At 45.1% G+C, this 19,381-nt stretch overlaps 1 protein-coding gene and 1 pseudogene across 10 annotated transcripts in view; one reads left to right on the forward strand and one right to left on the reverse strand.

The window, feature by feature from the left end:
• FAM13A (family with sequence similarity 13 member A) overlaps positions 1 to 9,666 on the forward strand; it is a 117,384-nt gene extending 107,718 nt beyond the window's left edge. For 6 of the 9 annotated variants that reach the window (XM_088164000.1, XM_088164003.1, XM_088164004.1 and 3 more), the window contains 5 exons: positions 195 to 290; positions 1,858 to 1,941; positions 5,819 to 6,012; positions 6,686 to 6,787; positions 7,651 to 9,666. In XM_088164000.1, the coding sequence (XP_088020126.1) occupies positions 195 to 290; positions 1,858 to 1,941; positions 5,819 to 6,012; positions 6,686 to 6,787; positions 7,651 to 7,777 (603 nt within the window). In that variant the 3' untranslated portion in view covers positions 7,778 to 9,666. The remainder of the gene's footprint in view (positions 1 to 194; positions 291 to 1,857; positions 1,942 to 5,818; positions 6,013 to 6,685; positions 6,788 to 7,650) is intronic. The other 3 variants (XM_088164002.1, XM_088164005.1, XM_088164007.1) reach the window with 1 other exon arrangement.
• LOC148224029 (pre-mRNA-processing factor 6 pseudogene) lies at positions 8,046 to 19,289 on the reverse strand (annotated as a pseudogene). The gene has a single exon (XR_015803331.1). The product of XR_015803331.1 is annotated as a pre-mRNA-processing factor 6 pseudogene (transcript).
• Positions 19,290 to 19,381: the final 92 nt, after the last annotated feature.

A 19,381-nucleotide genomic window follows, 5' to 3' on the forward strand; every position in this document is an offset into this window, starting at 1 on the left:
CCACACTGCTTCAGCTGGCACCAGGGACAGGTGATGCAGTGATAGACAGGAGTTTCAGATCTGATGCTGCACTCCTGTTACCCCCATACAAATCTCTTCAAGCCCCTCAGACTGAGGGTGATCACAGGCACGTGAGTTCTGGAGTGGAGTATTTGTTGCAGGCTTCATGGATGTCTCATCCTTTTCCTTTTCAGGTTACCAAAAATGAACGGCAGGTGATGAAGCCGTTGTATGACAGGTATCGCTTGGTCAAACAGATCCTCTCCAGAGCCAACACCATCCCTATTATTGTGAGTAGAGCATTCTTTTGTGGGCTATTTCTTTGGTTTCAAGCTGAGGAAGCAGGAATCGCCACACTTGCATACAACACAATCACTGAGGCTAAGTCCCAACCTCCCTTATCACTCAGAGATCAAGTAAATGAGTGAATCAATGACACACTTTGTACTGAAGTTGGGCAAAGCTGGTCGAGGGACTTTAGTGCCCACCTGTGAGCCATGGGGTACATCTCACCTTGTATTGTTTCTTCTCTTCCCATTGGGCTGCTGCTGTTATTTCATCCATCCTCTGTTTGGCTACAGCCTCACTTCTTTTTCCGTACCAGCCCACACTGAGCCGTAGGTCTTCCATGCTGCTTGGTTCCACAGGGTTGCATGTCCAGGGTTGCTGTACAAAGGGACACAGACTTGAGTAGATCCTACAGGAGTTGCCAAGTGTGTCCTTGGCTGAAAGAAAGGGCCCTCAGTCTTCTAACACTTAATTTGTATTAAAGAGATCCTCTTAAGTGGTGGATATTCCCTCTTTCAAGGTGGTGCTTTGCCACCAGCAAGGAACCCAGTACACCCCTCTAGGGAGAAAATTCACTGTCTTTAATTTTAGACAGCTTAGTGTAGTCCGGTTTTTAAAAATTAATTAATCTAAAAAACCCAAACAGAATACTTCAATCTTGTCTATGAAATGAGAGTTCTTTTATCAAAGTTCCTGTTTACTCTGTCTGTCATGTATGAACTTTTTTGCTTTTCCTGAGTAGTGTTCATGTCCTGCCCACATTCTGTAGATGGCCAGTGAAGTAAATGGGCTGGCACAGCATTACCCAGTGCAGTGTCACTGAGGCGTGGGGTTTTTTTCTGCAAATGCTGGGAGGTGTTCCTGGTCCTACATTTAAAAAAAAATAAAAAGCTGTTCCTCCTGGAATATGAAAAATAGTCCCCAAAATGTGTGATGACAAGACAGTGCTGGCAATCAAGGAGGAAGCTATGTAGGTGTGCATGGGCAGTTTAATGCAAGCTGTCAAAGAGAGCCCAGGTCCTGCTAAGACACAAAACTGAAAATGGACAGAGGCTAGCAGAGGAGAGATGAGACTGTTTTTATCCCCAGTCTTCTGAGTGAGAACAGTAAGAGGTTCATAGAGAGATAGGATACGTTTGAAAATCCATCTCTACATTAGTAGGTACTTTAGTGGGAAATCAGGCTCCTGGAAAGCAAATCTGGAGAGCCTGGCTGAGCTTACCCTGTAGCTCTGGAGAGCCAGCCAAGTGCTTTGTGTGTGTATGGGCCTTGGGCTGGGGATTATTTTCTTGCATCCTTTGTCTTGTAGTCACTACCCAGCTAATAATCATCTAAGTTTCTTTTTAAAAACAGATTGGCAGTGGTGTCCTTTGCTAAGCAACATCCTGAGAGAAAACAGCCCAAGGTTCAGGGGATTTGCCCGGCCTGTTTTTCTTCCTTGAGAAAGATATTCCTCCTGGTGGTCCAGCAATGAGCTGAGAGTGAATGTGTGGGTGAGAATGAGCTGAGAGCAGGTGGTGGAGGAGAAAGGGGTTCACAATGTAACATACTTGTTAACACCTGTCACAGGGTTCCCCCTCCAGCAAGCGGAGAAGCCCTTTGCTGCAGCCAATTATCGAGGGCGAAACAGCTTCCTTCTTCAAGGAGATAAAGGTGAAGACCTCCAGCTGCTAACTAATTGCTCAGTTTGCATCAACTTTCCCCTTATTCCAATGAAACAGAATGGTTGATTGATTTTTTTTTTTTTATCAGTGTTGATTTTTTTGCAGTGTCCTCCTGAAAAATCAGTAGCTGCTTTAAGCCTCGCCAATTCTGATCAAATTCTTCCCTTGTTGTAGATAAGACTACAGTGTTTCCTTGGCTTTGCATTCTTTTCTATCCTTCTCCTTTCCTCTCCATCTGCACATAATGTATTTTATTTTGCTTTTAAAAAATTAAAAGTCACAATTACCTCTGTACCTTGCTTTTTTTCTTGCTTTCCTCCTTTCTTTTAAAAGACACTAACTTGTTTTGCAGTAGTTTCTCTCACTCCCAGGCTCTGTGGCTTGCACACAGCACCGTGGCAGGAATGAGCTCTCACAAAACTAACCCTCGCACGTGGAGCCAGCCGAGGCACTTTACTTATTTATCCACTTATTTATCCAGGCTCTTTCCCACCACCTTGTGCAGGGTGTTTTTAACTTAATGACAATGGAAGTAAGAAGAGCTTAGTTCTGCTAGTTGATACTTGGTCAGATTTGGGTGGCAGGGTTGCTGTTTCTTCGTGTGCTGCTGTGGAGTAATAATTCGGGGTGGGGAAGATTATTCCTCAGGGGAAGGCCCAGTATCACAACAAAGTCCAACAGCAGATCAGGAAATGCAGCGTGGAGCTGGGTCCTGGCTTGCTTTCTGGGCCCTTGCAGTGTAACAAGGGAGAGAAGTGCTTCAGTGCACATTTCAATCATATTTCTGTTATCCAGCCAGAGCTTGGTTAAATGTAAATACTGCAGACTTAGAGATCCAAGGTGATTGAGTCCATGGATTGTATATTAATGGACTATTTGAGGCACATATTCTTTAATACCAGATTGCAGATTGAAGATGTTAAGCTTCTGTTTGGAAGCTGGTTAATGATCACTGAGCTTCTTAGTATTTTCTAGATAACCACTGGATCAAATCTGCAGTACAGGTCTGCTGGGGAGTGTTTTTGTTTGCTTCTGTTTTTTTCTTTCAGTGTGTCCGTTTTTTTCTCCACCTCTGTTTGCACTCAGTGTGAGAACTTAGAGCTGTCAATTATGGTGATCTCTGATGGCCAGCACAGGCTGGTGCTGTGCCAGGGCAGCACCAAACCAGTTCAGCAGTGTCCTGCAAGGAATACAAACCTGAAGGGGTTTCTGGCAGAAGATCAGGATGGCAGCCTTCAGCCTGTTAACATGATGTGCCTATTAACACTTTAATGGGGCTCTGTGAAGCTGCATCTGACAGCTTTGTACTGAACTACACTCAGAAGTAAAGAGAGGAAATTGGCAAAAGGCCCCAAAATTTAGCTTCTGCATAGGTCCACAATGGGCAGGGAAATATTTGACAGGCCACTGACAATGTCAGTGTTTGTGTATTTGTGGGTGAGTTTTTCTTGAAGCATTTGGGAGAGTTGACTAAAAACTTGAAAGGTGTTTTGAGGTGACCTTACCAAACGTTTTGATACAATGTCTTGCATGTTGTGTTGAAAAAATCGTTAGGATTCTTTCTTTGCCGGAGTGCCGATGATAGGATACTCTGAGGATTTGACATTTGTTACTCTGGAATCCCTCATGATTGCCTAACAGTCCAAGCAGGTGCTTGCTAAATGAACAGCATCATTCTGGTTCAAGGTGTAAATGTTGCTGCAGGTTTAAAGTGAGGTTCCTACATGAGATTTTTAAAGGGAAGGCCTTAAAGGACCTTTTCTGTTGGTGTTCTGGCTGAGAAGCCTTTTAATTCACTCCTTTGTATTTAAGAGCAAAATGATTTCAGAGGTCTTGTGACAAACAGATGCAGTGTCTTGGCTCCGAGGTCTAAATGAAATTTCTACACTTTCTTTTCTTCCTGTGGCCTCCCGTGGCAGGAGGCTGGCTCCTGAGCTGCTTGCTGGCTCTGGCAGCACGGCAAGACAGGCTCATGGGTGTCTGTGAGGAAAACACCTTGCATCTGTCTTCAGGAGCAGCTTTGTCACACTGCTTATGGACATTGTCCCTTTGCTTTATTTTCAGGAGTTTCTCCCAGAAAAGGGCATGGGAGCTCCTCCTTTGTTACCAGAGACATTCCTGTAAAGCAAAGTGTGCTGCTTTTACTGCTTAGACTGACTTAGCAAATCCTCCTCCACAGCAGAGCAGGATCCATGTTCTCCTGCTGCAGCCCTTCCCAGGCAGGGCAGGGTGGCACACCTGGGAACAGGGAAATGGCAGTGAAAGATGGTCTCCCCTCCCCAGTTCAGTCTGGAGTTGTTGGTAGGGTTTAAGAACAGTACCTGGCTGCTGGTTTGTGCTTTCTGTTTAAACTGTACAATTGATGTCTGGAGAAATGGGTCTTGTCTAATCATGTGCTAAATATTGCTTCACCTTACACAAGTTCCCTGCAGATTTTCCTAAGATGCATTCAGACTTCTCTATATCTTTTGTTATTATTGCTATTCAAAAATTCTTCCCAGATGTTTTTTTCACCCTCCAGCCTCAGTCTTGTTTGTAATTTTCAGCCTGTGGCTTTGCAATGTATTATCATGGCCTAGATCTCCAACTTAAAAAGAAAACTCTGAGCAAACTATAATTCCATTTAAATGTATGCATTTATAAATCACTGAGGGTTTAATGGGACTAAGCCAGGTCCTGGTGTTACCTTCTCCCTTTTTGCTTGAAATATGGGAGCAGTCTCTTAGGAATGATTCAACTATTCACAAGGAATTACATGAATAAACAAATCAAGAAAATGTCTACTTTTGATCCCAGTGCTGCAATATATTTTTGTCTTGAAGATTTTAGTGATACTAGTCCCCAAAAGCTTTTATAGATATTAATGTGCTTAGATCCTTCCTGGCTAGAGTTACACGGCTGTAAAATAAATACATTTACACACATATACATACATATTTGAGAGATTTACTGTCCATGCTGGCATTTGCCAGTAGCCTCATTCCTTATATTAAGGTTGGAAACTACCTTCTAGAAATGTCTCCGTACATAAGAGGCTGGGCCTTGTTCCCTGATAATTAAAATTATTTCTAGGCAGTGTCACAGGACAAGCCCTACTTTTGAGAACACAGTGAACTGGTAAATATCAAGTGCAGCAGGGACTTTCAAATCTCACGCCTACAAATTTTGTAAAAAAAAAATGGAACACAACCAGTTCATCAGTGTGCATTGAGGAAATGGGAAATTGCACTGTGCAGTTTCCAGTCCAGTGTTTAGTATATTCCAGCAAAATGGTCAGAGCTGATGTTTGAACATGTTAGCAGCAGCAGTCCTTTTACAGTCAATCATACAATCCCACATTTGGGTAATTGTAAGACTCATCTGAGCTCACTGGTATCACTGTATGAGCATTTGAGGTCTTGAATTCAGCCATTAGAGAGAGCTGTTGAGCTGCATCTCATGAGAGAAAATTCCACATTTTACCCTGGCAGTCTCTACGCTGGGAAGTGTTTACAGGGAAATGCAGAGCATGGCTGGTGTGCTTTGGACAATATGTATAACAACTGTAAATGTAACATTTACATCAGAATACATAAACTAAACAAAGCAGCAGGTTGCTCTGAACCCCAAGGATTTTTTTCACTCAGTTGTGTTGCTCTGGGTCTCCTTAACCAATCTGAGTTTGTGGTGGCAGTTTCTCTGTCGTGCTTTGGTTCTAGGGTGTCTTTACTGATGGTCTTCTGGTGTCCTGTGTATTGCTTGGCAATTGAAGTGTCTGCTCTGCCTTTCCACTTCTTGTTCCGAGTGCATGTGCTGAGAGGAGGAGCCTGTTCCTGAGAAGGGAAGCAATAACCTGTCTTGTGGGGGTGCTCTGTTCCTGTGTGCAGGAAGAAGAGGAGGGGTCTGAGGAGGACAGCAATGTGAAGCCGGATCTCACAATTACCATAAAAACAGATTTCAGTGTGCGCAGCTTCTTGGATCAACTAGAAGATGATGCTGGCTTTGTTTCCCCAGTGGATGATAAGATGCCATCTAGGAGCAGTCAGGATATGGGGCTTTCAAATCTCCATGAAGCATCCATGTATGTTGAATTCACAGGCAACTGCAATAATTATTCCTTGCTAAGATAGGATTTTATTTGTCAGAAAAGAGTCTAGAGTTTTTTTCTACTTATGATCTGAGACAGAAGTTTTCATGTTTCATTTTTAAAGGCAATAGACCCTCATAGGAAAGGGTTTGGGAAGAAACTACCTTGTCCTGATACTGATGCTTAGCTTATGCACCTTTGGATTCCATCACTAAATAGTAATTCCACCAGTGGCAAGCTTTTATCATGAAAACCCTGCACTCCAGAAGGTTTTTCATGTTTCGAAGAGGTCAAGTGGAACTAGCTTTGCTAGTTCCAAGTCTGGTGTAAACACATGTGGTAGCCCTAAGTCGTGACCATTGAATTGGATCCTATAAAAGTCACCAAACCCAGACCCATCTGCAGGAGATAAGTTTCATAGAAGTTAGTGGTAAATTGTGAAGTGCACACTTGACCTCCTTAGAGGCTGCAGCCTAAGGCTATGATCATTTTGCTGAACTAAATTCAGAGAACTTTTTGTTTCAAGTAATGTGAGGCTGCCAGAACTGCTCCCAGGAGCAGCTCCATTGTTTGGCATACATACAACTAAACATGTGTAGGTTTACTGTATGTTTCCTGGTTTTATTGCATATGTATGGATAATCTCATTTATCTTTAAACCCAACAGCCCTGAACTGTTAGAGCAGCTCCAAGAAGTCAGGGAAGAGAAAAAGAGAATCAGAAAAAAACTGAGAGACTTTGAAGATAACTTTTTCCGACAAAATGGAAGGTAACAATTTCTTAGCTGCATCACTGTTGTTCAGCTACTTTTAATCTGTTTTGCATCTACAAAGATCTCCAAACATGCAAAGTTACCTGAATTCAATATTATGTATTTCTTCATGATCATTATCACTGCTTTACCCATATTCAGAATGGTGGAAGAGTTATTCAGGGTTAAAATAGCTGGGTTTTTTTCCCTAGTTCTTGCTTGTCTGTGAGGTATTCAGAGATTAATTTTATCAAGTACTTCTGCTTTAGTGTAACTGGTTTTATTGTTTTAAGAAACTATCCCTCATTAACGAGCTGATAGAATGTTTTCAGATATTTATACTCTTAATTTATCTTGTCTGTTTCTTGCCACCAGCCATCATCCTTAGGGGCTTTTGTAAAATCACAGAAAACTTAAAATTTTCCTGTAAACCAAGAGCAATCTGATCAAATACCATCTTTCTTTTCACAAGAGTGCCTCTTTGTGTAAGTGCTGTGGTGCCAAGCCAGGGGAGGCTGTATTTTATTTTGCCAGGCTCACAGGCTGACACTCAGATGGCTCTTGAAGTGTTTTCCAGCTGTTTTGCAGAGCTGGTGGTTTCAGAGAAGCAGGACATGCTTCAAGTAGGATTTTGCATTTGGAACTGTGGGGCTGTGCTCAGCCTCAGCACACAAGCATCCCACACTTTGTTGGAGCAGCTTGTTTGCCCCTTTTTTTTTGTTGGTGTTTTTTCGCTCAAAGAATAAATGTTTTGGTCTTGTTCCCTGATCAGGAGTGGAGGAGAGGAGCTGCTTTGTAGGTCTTGTTGCTGGACAGAGGGAGGCTGCTGGGGGAGGCTTCCTGTTACAGAAATCTTCATGGTCTGCTTTCACTCCCACTAGGAATGTGCAGAAAGAAGACCGCACTCCCATGGCTGAAGAGTACAATGAATACAAGCAGGTTAAGGCCAAGCTGAGGCTACTGGAAGTCCTGATCAGTAAGAGAGATATTAGCTCCAAGATCATGTAAAGGAGGAGATTGTTTTTGCCAATAAACAAAGAGGAGAGAGCACCAAATGGACAAATGCATGAAGTGGATGCAGCGGGGGCCTGACTGGGAGAGCTGAGGAGCTCCCTGGGAACTGAAGGGTCATTCCCAGAGGTGGGAGAGGGAGGAAAGGTGGATTTCTGTCACTCTCTACATTTGCTGTTGCCCACTGTTTCTCCAGGCTTGATGTCCAAAATGGAGTTTGCCAGTGTAGGGGAGACAACGCTGCACTCAGTGACTGCACTGAAGGGATCCTTCTGTACTGATTTGCTTACAGATCCTGTAATATTTAGAATATCTAAGCCAGCCATGCTGTTTTTTTGTTTTCTTTTTCCACAGGATATTATAGCAAGAGGCAAATTAGGATTAATAGTAATGAAATCATCAAATAGCTTCTACTTCAGTTGAACAGACAAGTGCTGTGACCAATCTCATATTAAGGCACAGGTCAGGCAGCACCAAGACTGTTCTCTTGTAGCTACAGTAAAGATTTGCTCAGACTTTTGACGTGTTTGGAGTCCAGCATCTTCTGTTGCTCTAGAGAAATGCTGTAACAATCTCCTGGTCATCAGCCATAGCTGGTGTGAGTTGCTGTTTTGGCCAGGCTTGAGTTGAGTTTTCTTCCCACGTTTTTGATGGCCAGTTCAACCTAAGTAGAAGGAAGTATGTTTGGGATAGCAAAGAAAATGAGCCATGCAGCCAGGTTGTTACCAGCTTCTTCTGCTTGGAGGGTGATACTGAGACCATCTGACCACGTTTGGGCAACTGGGAAGAAAAGATGTTTTAAAAGCTTTAAGTCAGAATCCCTTGGGATTTTGGTGGTTGGTTAAATATCTGGTGTCAAATATGTGGTAGATATCTGGAAGACTTACCCCATTAGTTCGGGTGCTTCATCGTGATACAGACACCTGAGCCCAAGCTGAACAGTCCGCTTGGGTGTCCCACAAACTCACTCATCTAAGTTTTCTTCTTTTGTGCACATCACCACTTTGTTGGCTGCAGCAGCAACACTGATGGTGGCAGCAGAAGATGGGCTTTTCTTCCCAGTCTAGGACGTATAGCAGTACAGAGGATACCACAGGGAACTGAGAGCATGGAGCTGTGCTCTGCCTGTGGAAAGGGCACCTGTCTCGAGTGCAAGCTTGGACAATTTATTGTTTCAGAAAATAAAGTCCTGGGATACCTGATTCAGGTGCTCATGTCAAACAGGTGCTGCCTGAAGGAGAGAAAGGCCCCAAGTTCAGGGACACCAAGTCATGAGGGCTCACAGTTCTGCCATCCTGGGACACCTGGGATCACTGTCCCATGCCAGAGGCTTATGTGCACCCCTTGGCCTGCCCTGAGCCAGGCTCCACCCAAGGGAGGGCACTTCTGTAATGTTTTCTTCAGCTCTCCAGGGGATCATTGCCAATTACAGAAGCCAAATAGCTAAGATGAAATCCAGTGATGGTTGTAGCCAGGCCTCATGCATGTCACACCAGAAGAGCCAAGAGAGGACTCCCAGAACAACTTCTCCCCCTTCCTTCTTTATTAAGGGCAAGTGGGCTCACAAATAGTTGTATTTGGGTTGTGGTATTTAGATTTATCCCTTTTCACTTGCCATGTGTGCTGTGTGTGTTCTTGCCAAAATCACTGCTGTTTTGGTCTCTTCAGGATCCCTTGAACTCTTCCAAAGGCAGCCGTGGCCTGCACATGCCCTGTGCTAATCAGGATGGGTGTCCTGGTTTAGGGCAAATTTCCCCAACTCGTTCGGGAAAAGATTTCCTTGGAGAAAAGTGGAAATAAACTGTTTATTTTACAAGCAAAGCACCTACAAACATAAAAAAAATGAACAATACCAAACAATAAAATCTATCATTGTTCTGAATAAATGGCAGATTCAGAAAGTTCTTTTCATGGGGTGACATACAGCTCAGCTCACTGTGTGTCTCTCGGTCCCTCCAGCACTGGAAAATGCCACATCCCAGCTCTGGTGGGCCACAGGTGTGAGCTCCTGGTGTTCTGAGATTTTGACCCAAAGCAGTGTTGAACGGTTCCAAGAAAAGGAAAATCCACTGTCCAGGGAACTTCTCTGTCTCAGCTAGCTGAAGACTAACTAAAAATCAAAAGAAAGCTCTGTCCTGCTGTCCATGCTGCAGACAGCACAGTCCAGGAGCAGGAATGCGTGCGAGCAACAAACTGCACACTGCTTCTGCCCCCTCCTTTGCTCTTGGAACCAGTGTAGAACTTAATATCCAGCATAAACAGAACAGACAGCTGGGGATACAAGCATCATATAGTCACCCCAGGACATGGGCTAAGGCAGAGATGTGTGTTAGTGAAAGCACTTGGCATGGGGACTCAGTGGTTTGGTTTTTTTATTGATTGCAGAAATGCCTGTTCCATATAAACCAGCAAAGACTGAATTTTGCGTTTCCAGACAGTCCAGAGTGCTGACCTTGGGCTTGGCTTTTCACAGGTGTTGAGTTCCCATCTCCTGAGATGGGATCTCCTCTGATCCTTGGGGTGTGTTAACGGGACTGACAGATGGGCTCAAAAAGTGCTTTGAAGGGTAAGCCTGAGCAGGGTAAACCCCTGTGCCAGCACAGGGCAGCCCAGGAAGCCAGAACTGTACCTTTGCCTGCTCCTGTGGGCTCTTCCTCATTGTCAGCTCTCCCTAGTTATTTTAGAGAAAGCATCTGAGCCAAACTGGTTGCAGTGTCAGTTTGCAGGTGGAAGAGTGGGATGAGAAAGAATGCTGGGTTACCAAAAGGTCCATACCACTGGCTCATTTTTATATTGTTCCAGCCCAGTGCAGGAAAGCAAAAGCCTAGATGGTGAGCATGTGCCTCAAGCTGGCCTGTCTTTGCAATGTTGCTCAATTAAAATGGAGTAAAGCTTGTATGCTTTCCTGAGTCTGGGCCTGGACACTTTTAAATGGATGAGAGAAGCCATTTCTGCTCTTTCTCATAATCATGCATTTTTTCAGTGGGCCGAGGCTTCCTAGGAGTATGTTTTATCTGCTTATTTTTAACAGCCTGTTTGCACTGTGTACTGATAAATTATCTGTTTTACTGGTGTTGGGGATTAGATTTCTTTCCTTTTGTACAGAAAAATACAGAAGCTGTATTTTCTACATATTCTCCACCAAATAATAAGGGAGTTTCTCCTCCAACTAAATACATGGGATAACGCACATCCACAGACCTGGATACAACTGCTATAGCTTCGGGGTGCAAGACAGTACAGCTTCTCATTCTATGATCACAAGAAAGTCAGGAGGTTGAGATGAAAATAGTACGCCTCCCAAGTGTAGAAAATTGAAGACAGTGTACAAAGGGTCCCAAACACAAAGCTTTCCCTCTTAAATTTGTTTTTTCCTATCTACACTTGAAGAGAGCCATCCCAAATCTCCCAGCCACAGGCAGTCACAGCTGTGTAACAGCACAGTCTCCCAACAACTCTAAATAAATGTTCTTCCTTCAAAAGAGCTTTCAGGGATTGCTGAGTTTTGCCTTGTTACTTTAAACCACCACTGTGCTTAATAAATTCAGACAGCTAAAAGAATATGCTTTATTATATACATTTAAAAATTGAGGAAAAGTTCTCTAAAAATACGCTTTTGAATTTGACAAAATGCTCCAGCAGCTCAGGTTGGAGGGACACCTCCAAGCTGTGCAGCAGCTTGCTGCAGAGACCAAACTAAAGCACCTAAAGGAGTCAGCCCAGACCTTTGCCTGTGCTTCTGGGCTGCTCCCAGAACTCCATCCATCTCCTTCTAGGACACTCAGTTTATTCCAACAGCAACAACCCAGATCTGCTACAGGGAATCAATATCAGATGGGCCAAACACTAAAGAGGGACAGGGAACACAGGCAGGGGCCAAGAGCAGAGGGACTGCCACATGTCAGAATCCATACAAGCGCTAATTAAAGCTTGTGTTTGCAGTGCAGGGGGGAATCGGGAATCAACATGGCAATGTCAACAGAGCCTCACAAGACTGCTCCTGTTTCCTATGTGACACAGAGGCTGATGGCCATGCTGGGGAAGGAAGGAAGCAAGCAGCTTTTCCTTCTGGGAAAAAGCTCTTTCCTGTCATCATCCATGTCCTGTCTTTCCTGGTTGGAAAGACAGATGCCCGCTAGGGAAGGCAGGAGCCTCCCTTGGAATGGAAAATGTAAAAATGTAAACACCCTCCAAATTATTATAATTTTGAAATAAAGGGGCTCTCAGGCTAAGATATTAGGATATGAATAACAGTTCTTTACTAGTGTGTGTAATAAAGCAAACAAAACAACAACAACTATGGAATTAACACCAAACAGAACAGGAACCCAGTGACAGTCCTCTCAGCCGCGGGCACTTTTCCCTGTGCTGCAGTTACCATCATCATTGGCAGTGAGCTCTGGCAGGTTCCCAGTGAACAGGGCAGGTGCGATATTCCCCCAGGGGTGCTGGGGTGATGGTGACTGTGTCCCAGACGGGAAGGGATGGAGGAGAGGCTTTGCTCACAAACCCTGGGGCAGTGTTGGTCGCGGTGCTCCAGCAGGACACTCAGGAGCAGCAAGCTGGGCAGCAGGAATGAGCAAAAATCCCGGGATGTTAGACGAGATGTATCAGACGCTCCGGAGGTGTGGCTGGGACCGCGGGAGGTCTCGGCAGGCACGGGGTGCGGCGTTTCAGTGCAGAGAAAGCTCAGAGCAGTGCCCAAGAAACACTGGGGGCAGGACAGCGGCAGCCCGGCTCCAGCAGGGCAGGGAGGGACGAGCTCAAGATCCCTGGTACCTGAGCAGATGGGGATTGGTCCCTCTTTTAGTGATGTGGGTGTTAATAAGATCCCAGTTCAGTGGCTGCTCTCAGGAGCAGAGATTCACCCCACGGCAGAAGCAGCAGCTCTGGGCTGGGCTCCAGCGGCAGCAGCCAATTCCCTTCCCCGAGCAGAAGCTCCGGCCGACCTCCTCCACAGCCGAGAATGAGAGCTACAGGTGCCCCAGCCCTGTCCTTTACCTGCCCAATTCTCACTGTATCTCTGCCCTTTGGAGAGAAACTCCCAGATAGGAAAAGTACAACCAGATGCCCTCCTCTCCTGAGCTTCTTGGCCCCTTTTGTTTTTCTGAAGTAGTATCATTAGTGTTTCCTAGCAACTTATGGGAAAAAATTCTATAAGGAAAAATTAACTAAAGGAAAGAAACTTAACCTCCAACACTGTCCTTTGAAATTTGTGCCACTGAAAGGGCAAATGTACCACAAACAGGTTAAATCCTACAGAGACCTGTGAGGCAGCTGAGGCCAGCACACTCTAGAAGATATTTTTCAGCTTGGCTGCCACCAGCACAAGAATCTCTCCAGTCTTTTTCTGCCAATTCTCTATGTCCTTGGAGACAGTGCACCAGAGCTCTCCATGGCGAGGTTTGGCATTCTCACAGTACTTCCTCACCTCTTTTTGTTGTTCCTCTGTGCTGGAGCTCAAATTTGTAAAAGGCAGCCCAGGCATCCCCCAGGTCAGAGTCTATCTTCAGTGTGCGGTGGAACCACTCTCTGGCCTTGGTTATTTTACGCTCGCTCCAGAACAGCTTGGCCACAGCCAGCAGGACATGTGGGTCATGTTCACACTTCCTGAGAGCATCCACACTCCTGGTCTTTCGTTGTGGTCGTGCTGCAAGGAAAATTGCTTCTGACCACAGGAGTCCTGAATTGGGGCACTCTTGCAGTGCCTTGGCCATCAGAGTGTTAGCAATGTTCTTCAGCTCAGCTCGGTACTCCAAGCGCACAGACTCCAACCAGAGATCTGGATTCTTTGGATTCTTCAGGCGAGACTTTTCCAAGATGGCTCCTGCTCTAGTCAGCTGCCCAGCTTTCTCCTCCAGCCTGGACAGCAAAAGCCACAGGTGTATGGAATGGGGCATTTCTTCACTCCTTGATTATAAGCCTCCCGTGCTTTCTCTAGCAGCTCTTTTTGTTCTTCCATTTGTCCTTTCATCATCCACAGTTTGGAGAAGTCCTCATAGTGCTTCAGGGCTTCCTCACAGAGCTCCTGGGCTGCAGCAATGTTCCCAAGCACCCATTCCAACTTCACAGACTTCATGAAGACCCTTGCTGTGGGGACACTGCTGCGAGCCTTTACCAGCAGCCTCCTCGCTCTTTCATACTCACTGTTCTCTGATTCGAGCTTCACGGCAGCCAGACAGATCTCCTCACTGTTGGGGTTGGCCTGGAAAGCCAGGGCCAAGATCCTTCTGGCTGCTGGCACATCTCCCCCAGCCACTTGGATTTGGCTCCCATGAGCCACAGCACCTCTGCTTTGAGACAGTAAGCAACAGCTCTCTGCAAAAGAGCCTCCAAGGATTCTCTGGTTCCATGGTTCTTTTCGAAGTAGGCTGCTCGCAGCCACACACTCTTCTTGCTCGGGAAGACTTGCAAGGCATAGGCATAAATGGCTCGGGCACACTCCAGGGCATTATGAGCAACACAACTGTCTGCATCTTCCATCCAATCTTCTTCCTCGATCCCAATCCCCATCACAGCTCTCACGACTTCCTGGCATGTGGCCACACTTCCAGCTTTACCACATTCCTTGGCATCCTGTATCCACTGCTCCCTGTTGATTTCCACACTGTTAGCCCTAAGAGATGTGATGGCTCTGTCAATGATTTTCTCCACCATCTGGGTATTTCCATTGGCTTCCTCCAATTTGGCAGCAGTAATCCAGATACGATGATCCATTGGGATATTGTCCCAGGCTTTGTTGAGGACTTTATGAGCATTCTCATATGTCTCCAGCCTTGCCAGTGCCAGCCACAGTTCAGCATTGGTTGGACAGCACTCCACAGCCTGGCTCAGCATGATCCTGGCATCCTCAGGTTCCTCCAGCTCCATGGCTGCTTTCCACAAGCGCACCGAGTTTGGAACGTGCTCAAGGGCTTTCCTAAGGACACGTTTCTTGGCATGGATGTCTGTCTCCAGCTCTGCTGCTCTGATATAGATCCACACAGACTGTGGCAGGTGCTGCACAGCCTGGGCCACAACAACCTTGGCTGCATCTCCAGTCTGAAGCCGAGCAGCTTCCAACCAAACATCTTCACTCTTGGGGCACATCTCTGTTCCTTTCATGATGAGGTTTCGAGCCACCTGGAGTTTGCCAGTGACCTCCTCCAGTCGGGCTATGCTATCCAGACATGGTGGATGATGAGGATTGGTCTCTCGGACAGATTTCAGGAGCAAACGGGCTTTTTTGATATCTCTGATATCTCCTCCATTTGTGGAAATCGTGGAATTCAAGTCTGTCAAATATCCTTTTGGGTCCACTACAGTCTGGCCACTCACGGAGTCTGACATCTGGCTTAGCCTCATATCCATTAAGGTGTTCCTGGCTTGGCCAATCTTCCTCATATCCAATTCACTTGTGCCAGGTGTCATCAAGCCTGATGTCATTCCTCCTGGGTATGGAGTATTCAGTCCACCAAATTGTGTCTGGCATGGGTCCACAGAAGTGTGATTTTCCCTTGACTGCAAATGCTTTGCAAAGAAGTTGTCAGGGACAGGAGTCAGCTTCTTATAACGAGGATTCCTCTGCTGCTTGTTCCTGGCATCCCCAACCTCAGGAATACTCATCCACTCCTCCCCAGTAACCTCGGCTAATTTCCGTTTCAAATCTGAGAACTGCTGTTGAATTTTAGGTCATTCCATACGGCACTTTTCTATTTCCTCTTTTTCTCATTGTTCCCTCCTTTCTTTCCTGCGTTCATCCGTCCTCTTATCCAAAGCTGCATAAATGGCATCTGCTTCTTCATCATCTCTTTCATATGGGCCACTTAAGAACAGGCTCTCATCGTAGTTGCTGTCATTGAAATCCCCATTGTCATCATCTGCTCTCTGGTTCTTCTTCATCTGGTCCCCCACAGTTCTCTTGCCCAGGGGGGCGTGCTGGTCATCCACAGGGTCGTTGGCATTGCGGGCAGGGCCGATATCAGAGCGGGTGGTGAAACCCGTGGCTCCACAGCCCAGCCCTGGCACGTAGCCCAGGGGCACGGGCATGCCCAGGAATGGCTTCTGCTTCTTGTTCATGATGGCTGTGGTGAGGTGAGACTGAAACAGGACCTGAGCAGGGACCAGGAAAGGTAGCTGGGAAAGTGGCGGTGGGATCCAATTCCCTTCCCCAAACAGCAGCTCCAACCAACGTCCTCCGAAGCCAAGAGAGAGCCAGCAGCTGCCCCAGCCCGGTTCTAAACTGCCCAATTCTCACTATATATCTGCCCCTTGGAGAGAAACTCCCAGGTAAGAGAAGTGCAAACAGAGTTCGGCCAATTCTTTTGTTTTTCTGACGTACCCAGTCATTAGTGTTTCCTGGCAACTTATGGGAAAAAAATCTGTCAGTAAAAAGGAACCAAAGGAAAGAAACCTAACCCCCTGTGCTAGTTTGAAAGCAAACCAGTGGGAGATTCCAAGCCAGAACTACAATTTACTAGGAAAATTAAAATAAAATGCAGTAGTATAAAACACAGAGTCAGAATACAACCTGACACCCTGTCAGTCAGTCAGGGTATTGGTAGCAGTCCCATTAATGGTGGCTGCAGTCCTTCTGGATGGCAGATGTGGTTCAGTTGAAGCAGTGCTCCTGTAGAAGGGTGAAGTTTTCCTCTGCAGGTCCAGTGATGATGTGGAAAGGTCCAATTTTCCTCTGGGATCCAGTGGAAAAAGGCTGCCTTGGCGTTCCAAACCCCAGTTTTTTATCTAGGTAAGAAAGGCTTGGCTCCTCTCCCTGGCTGAAGCATCTCCCAATGGGATGATGTAATTTTATCAGTCATACAGTGGGATTCAATGGCCCATTAACAGATGATATCTCCCCGGGGGAAGGATGGATTGTGGAAAAGATAAGAACACTGTCCCACCTAGTTTCAACAGATGGTGACAGAATACATACTTTTGGTTACATCTTGCATTGCAACTCAAGACACCCCCAACAGCTGGGCTATTCCCCTGACAAATCTTGATAAATGGTATGTAGGGAACAGTCCATTTTATTTTTAAATTGATGAGATTGTAGCACTTTCTGATGCTTAGTTATTGCTGTTTACATGGTATATTGCTAGAATTTCAGATCGTTTCTATGAAATCTAAGTTATGCACTTTAGAGAGTTTATATTTTTGAACTTTGAAAACTAAAAGTAACAAAACCTATTAATGGAGATTGTACATTAAAAGAAAAAAAAAAAAAAGAAACACACCTATATCTCTCTTTTTGAACTGTTCAAGTCCTTTCCCATGGCAAAAACAAAGCAAAACTTAGCTGCTTTCTTGTGAAGGGAACTGCTAGAAAAGATATCAGAGAGGAGTGAATTTTAAAATTCCAGTAATGAAAATACATGTACCAGTGCTGAACTTTCTCCTGAATTTGCAGATGCTGTGACTCCCCTCTCCCAAACCTGCACAGGAGGAGGACTCCTGAACACTAAAACATTGTCTTTATCTCCCACAGATGATTTGACTTCCACTGACCACAAATAGCCAGAAATTATGTTTACCCCACCACACCAAGTCAATCCAAGCAACAGCTGTGCATTTTGTTTGATGATTTGTGTGTGCCAACATCAATGATTATAGACTGTAAAACATTAAATACAAGACTGTGCTTTTTAAAAGGTGTGAAGTACTGTACAAAACTGTACTTTATGTGATATAAATAAGCTGTTTAGTGTAAGACAACCTCTTTCCATGTCACTAGAATAAAGCTGTCTGCTGTAGGATGGCAGTAGGGTCTGTTGGGCTTCCCATGCACAAGGGCTGCCTTGGACATGTGTCTGTGTTACCACATTGTGGTATAATCAACCATTAAAATGTAAATGCTGGCCACGAACAGGTTGTGCACAAAATAAGATCGCAGGAGTGAAAGACAGAGGGAAAAGTTACCATTCTAACAAGTTGCATTTGGTTTTATTCCGTTTACTCCTGAGTAAACAGTTGAATAATGGATGTTTCTGTTAATGGCAGTGAAATTAAAGCATTTTTCTTTTCATCATTCTGCTGATACATCAGTTATTATTTTTGGTGTGTGCAAGTTTCAGAGGCCAAGTGCTGCCAGTCATCCTCCAGCCTGAGGAGCCATCTTTGGAGCTGTGTGCAAGTCAGTGATTGACTGCTGCTGCCAAGGTGAGAGCTGAGAAACCAGACCAAAACTCTTACAGTTTGAATAAAAAAACAAAGTCTGCAGGGATTCCAATACCTGGAGAAGTACAAAGTAACCTACAGGTGGTAGAAGGGGACTAAATAAGGCAGAGTGGGCTTGGTGTAGCATAATTGTGCTGATGGCTGAGCAGGATTTCCTGTGCTCCTCCTGTTTCTCCCTCAGGTGTTCACTAAGGTTTTGGTGCCTTTGACTGCCACAGCATTTGGTGTCAGAGGTCCTTTGCTTGGGGTGGAAGACAGAGGAATTGGCTCTAAGAATCCAAACTGGACAGCCCACCCCACACCCCCACTGCATGCTTGATGCCCTACATTTAGAAGATTCATGGAAAAAGCTCTTGCCCTTGGAGACTGGAATGGATTGACATCTCCAGCTCTTGGAGAGCCAAGTTTCACCAACCTGCATGGCCACTCACAGCATGGAGAGTGGAATACTTGCTGGACCTTGTATGGTCAGCAAGTGTACGATCCCCGTGCTTCCTTTGGACATCTGCATGCAGGAAACCGACTCCTACAATAACGGATATGTACATACATCAAACAATACATAGTTTTGCAAATAACTTGGTGTATAGCAAATACTTGGGTTGGCTGAGTGCAGAAGCCAGTACAAGGGTGGGTGTTGGTGCCTGACTGAAAAAAAATTTTTAATAATCCGTTTTCTTCAGACTGCATTTGGTGTACAAAAGCATTGGGAATGCATTCCCCAGCTAAAGACACCTCAGTGACTCTGGGTTCGGGTCTCTGTTTACATCATTTATGTAAGCAACTTCAAACTGAATCAATGGTATCCTTTTAAACATAAATGGATTGAAAAACATTATGTGTACGCTTTGTATTTTGTATAAAACAAACAAAAAAAGAGACTAGTTTGACTGCAGGTGTTTGGTGACAGCTTCTGCTCTGTGTGGGATGCTGCCAAAGATGGCTCAGCTCAATATAAGTGGCTCATAAAGTCCTCAACAGCCCTGGCCTCTCCTGACTCCTCCTCCCCAGCTGAACAGGGCTGACACTTGCTACAGGAAAAGAGAAGTGTGATGTACAAATATAAATATGCACACATTTTGCATTTATATATAAAACATATACACACTTACCTCTGTAGTGTAATACATGTTATCTACAATAATGCAACACCCTATATACGAAGTATAGACTATATACACTGGATACAAAGTAGCTAGACCCCACACAATAATACAGTGCACTCAGTAATGTGCACACATTACACTGTATATATGAGGATATTCCCGTGTCTACATAAGATCCATCCACCTAAACATAAATAAATATGTGCAATATATGTGTCTAACCACATTTGCATTTGTGGAATGACTGAGGGCTGGTCTCGAGTCCGAGCTCTTCTGTGGAGGACTTCCCTTTGAGACAGGACAGGGGGAGAGGCAATGCTGGTGCCTGGAACACCTT

The sequence above is a fragment of the Sturnus vulgaris genome, chromosome 4 (genome assembly GCF_052056855.1).
Source record: "Sturnus vulgaris isolate bStuVul1 chromosome 4, bStuVul1.hap1, whole genome shotgun sequence".
Taxonomy (NCBI): Eukaryota; Metazoa; Chordata; class Aves; order Passeriformes; family Sturnidae; genus Sturnus; species Sturnus vulgaris.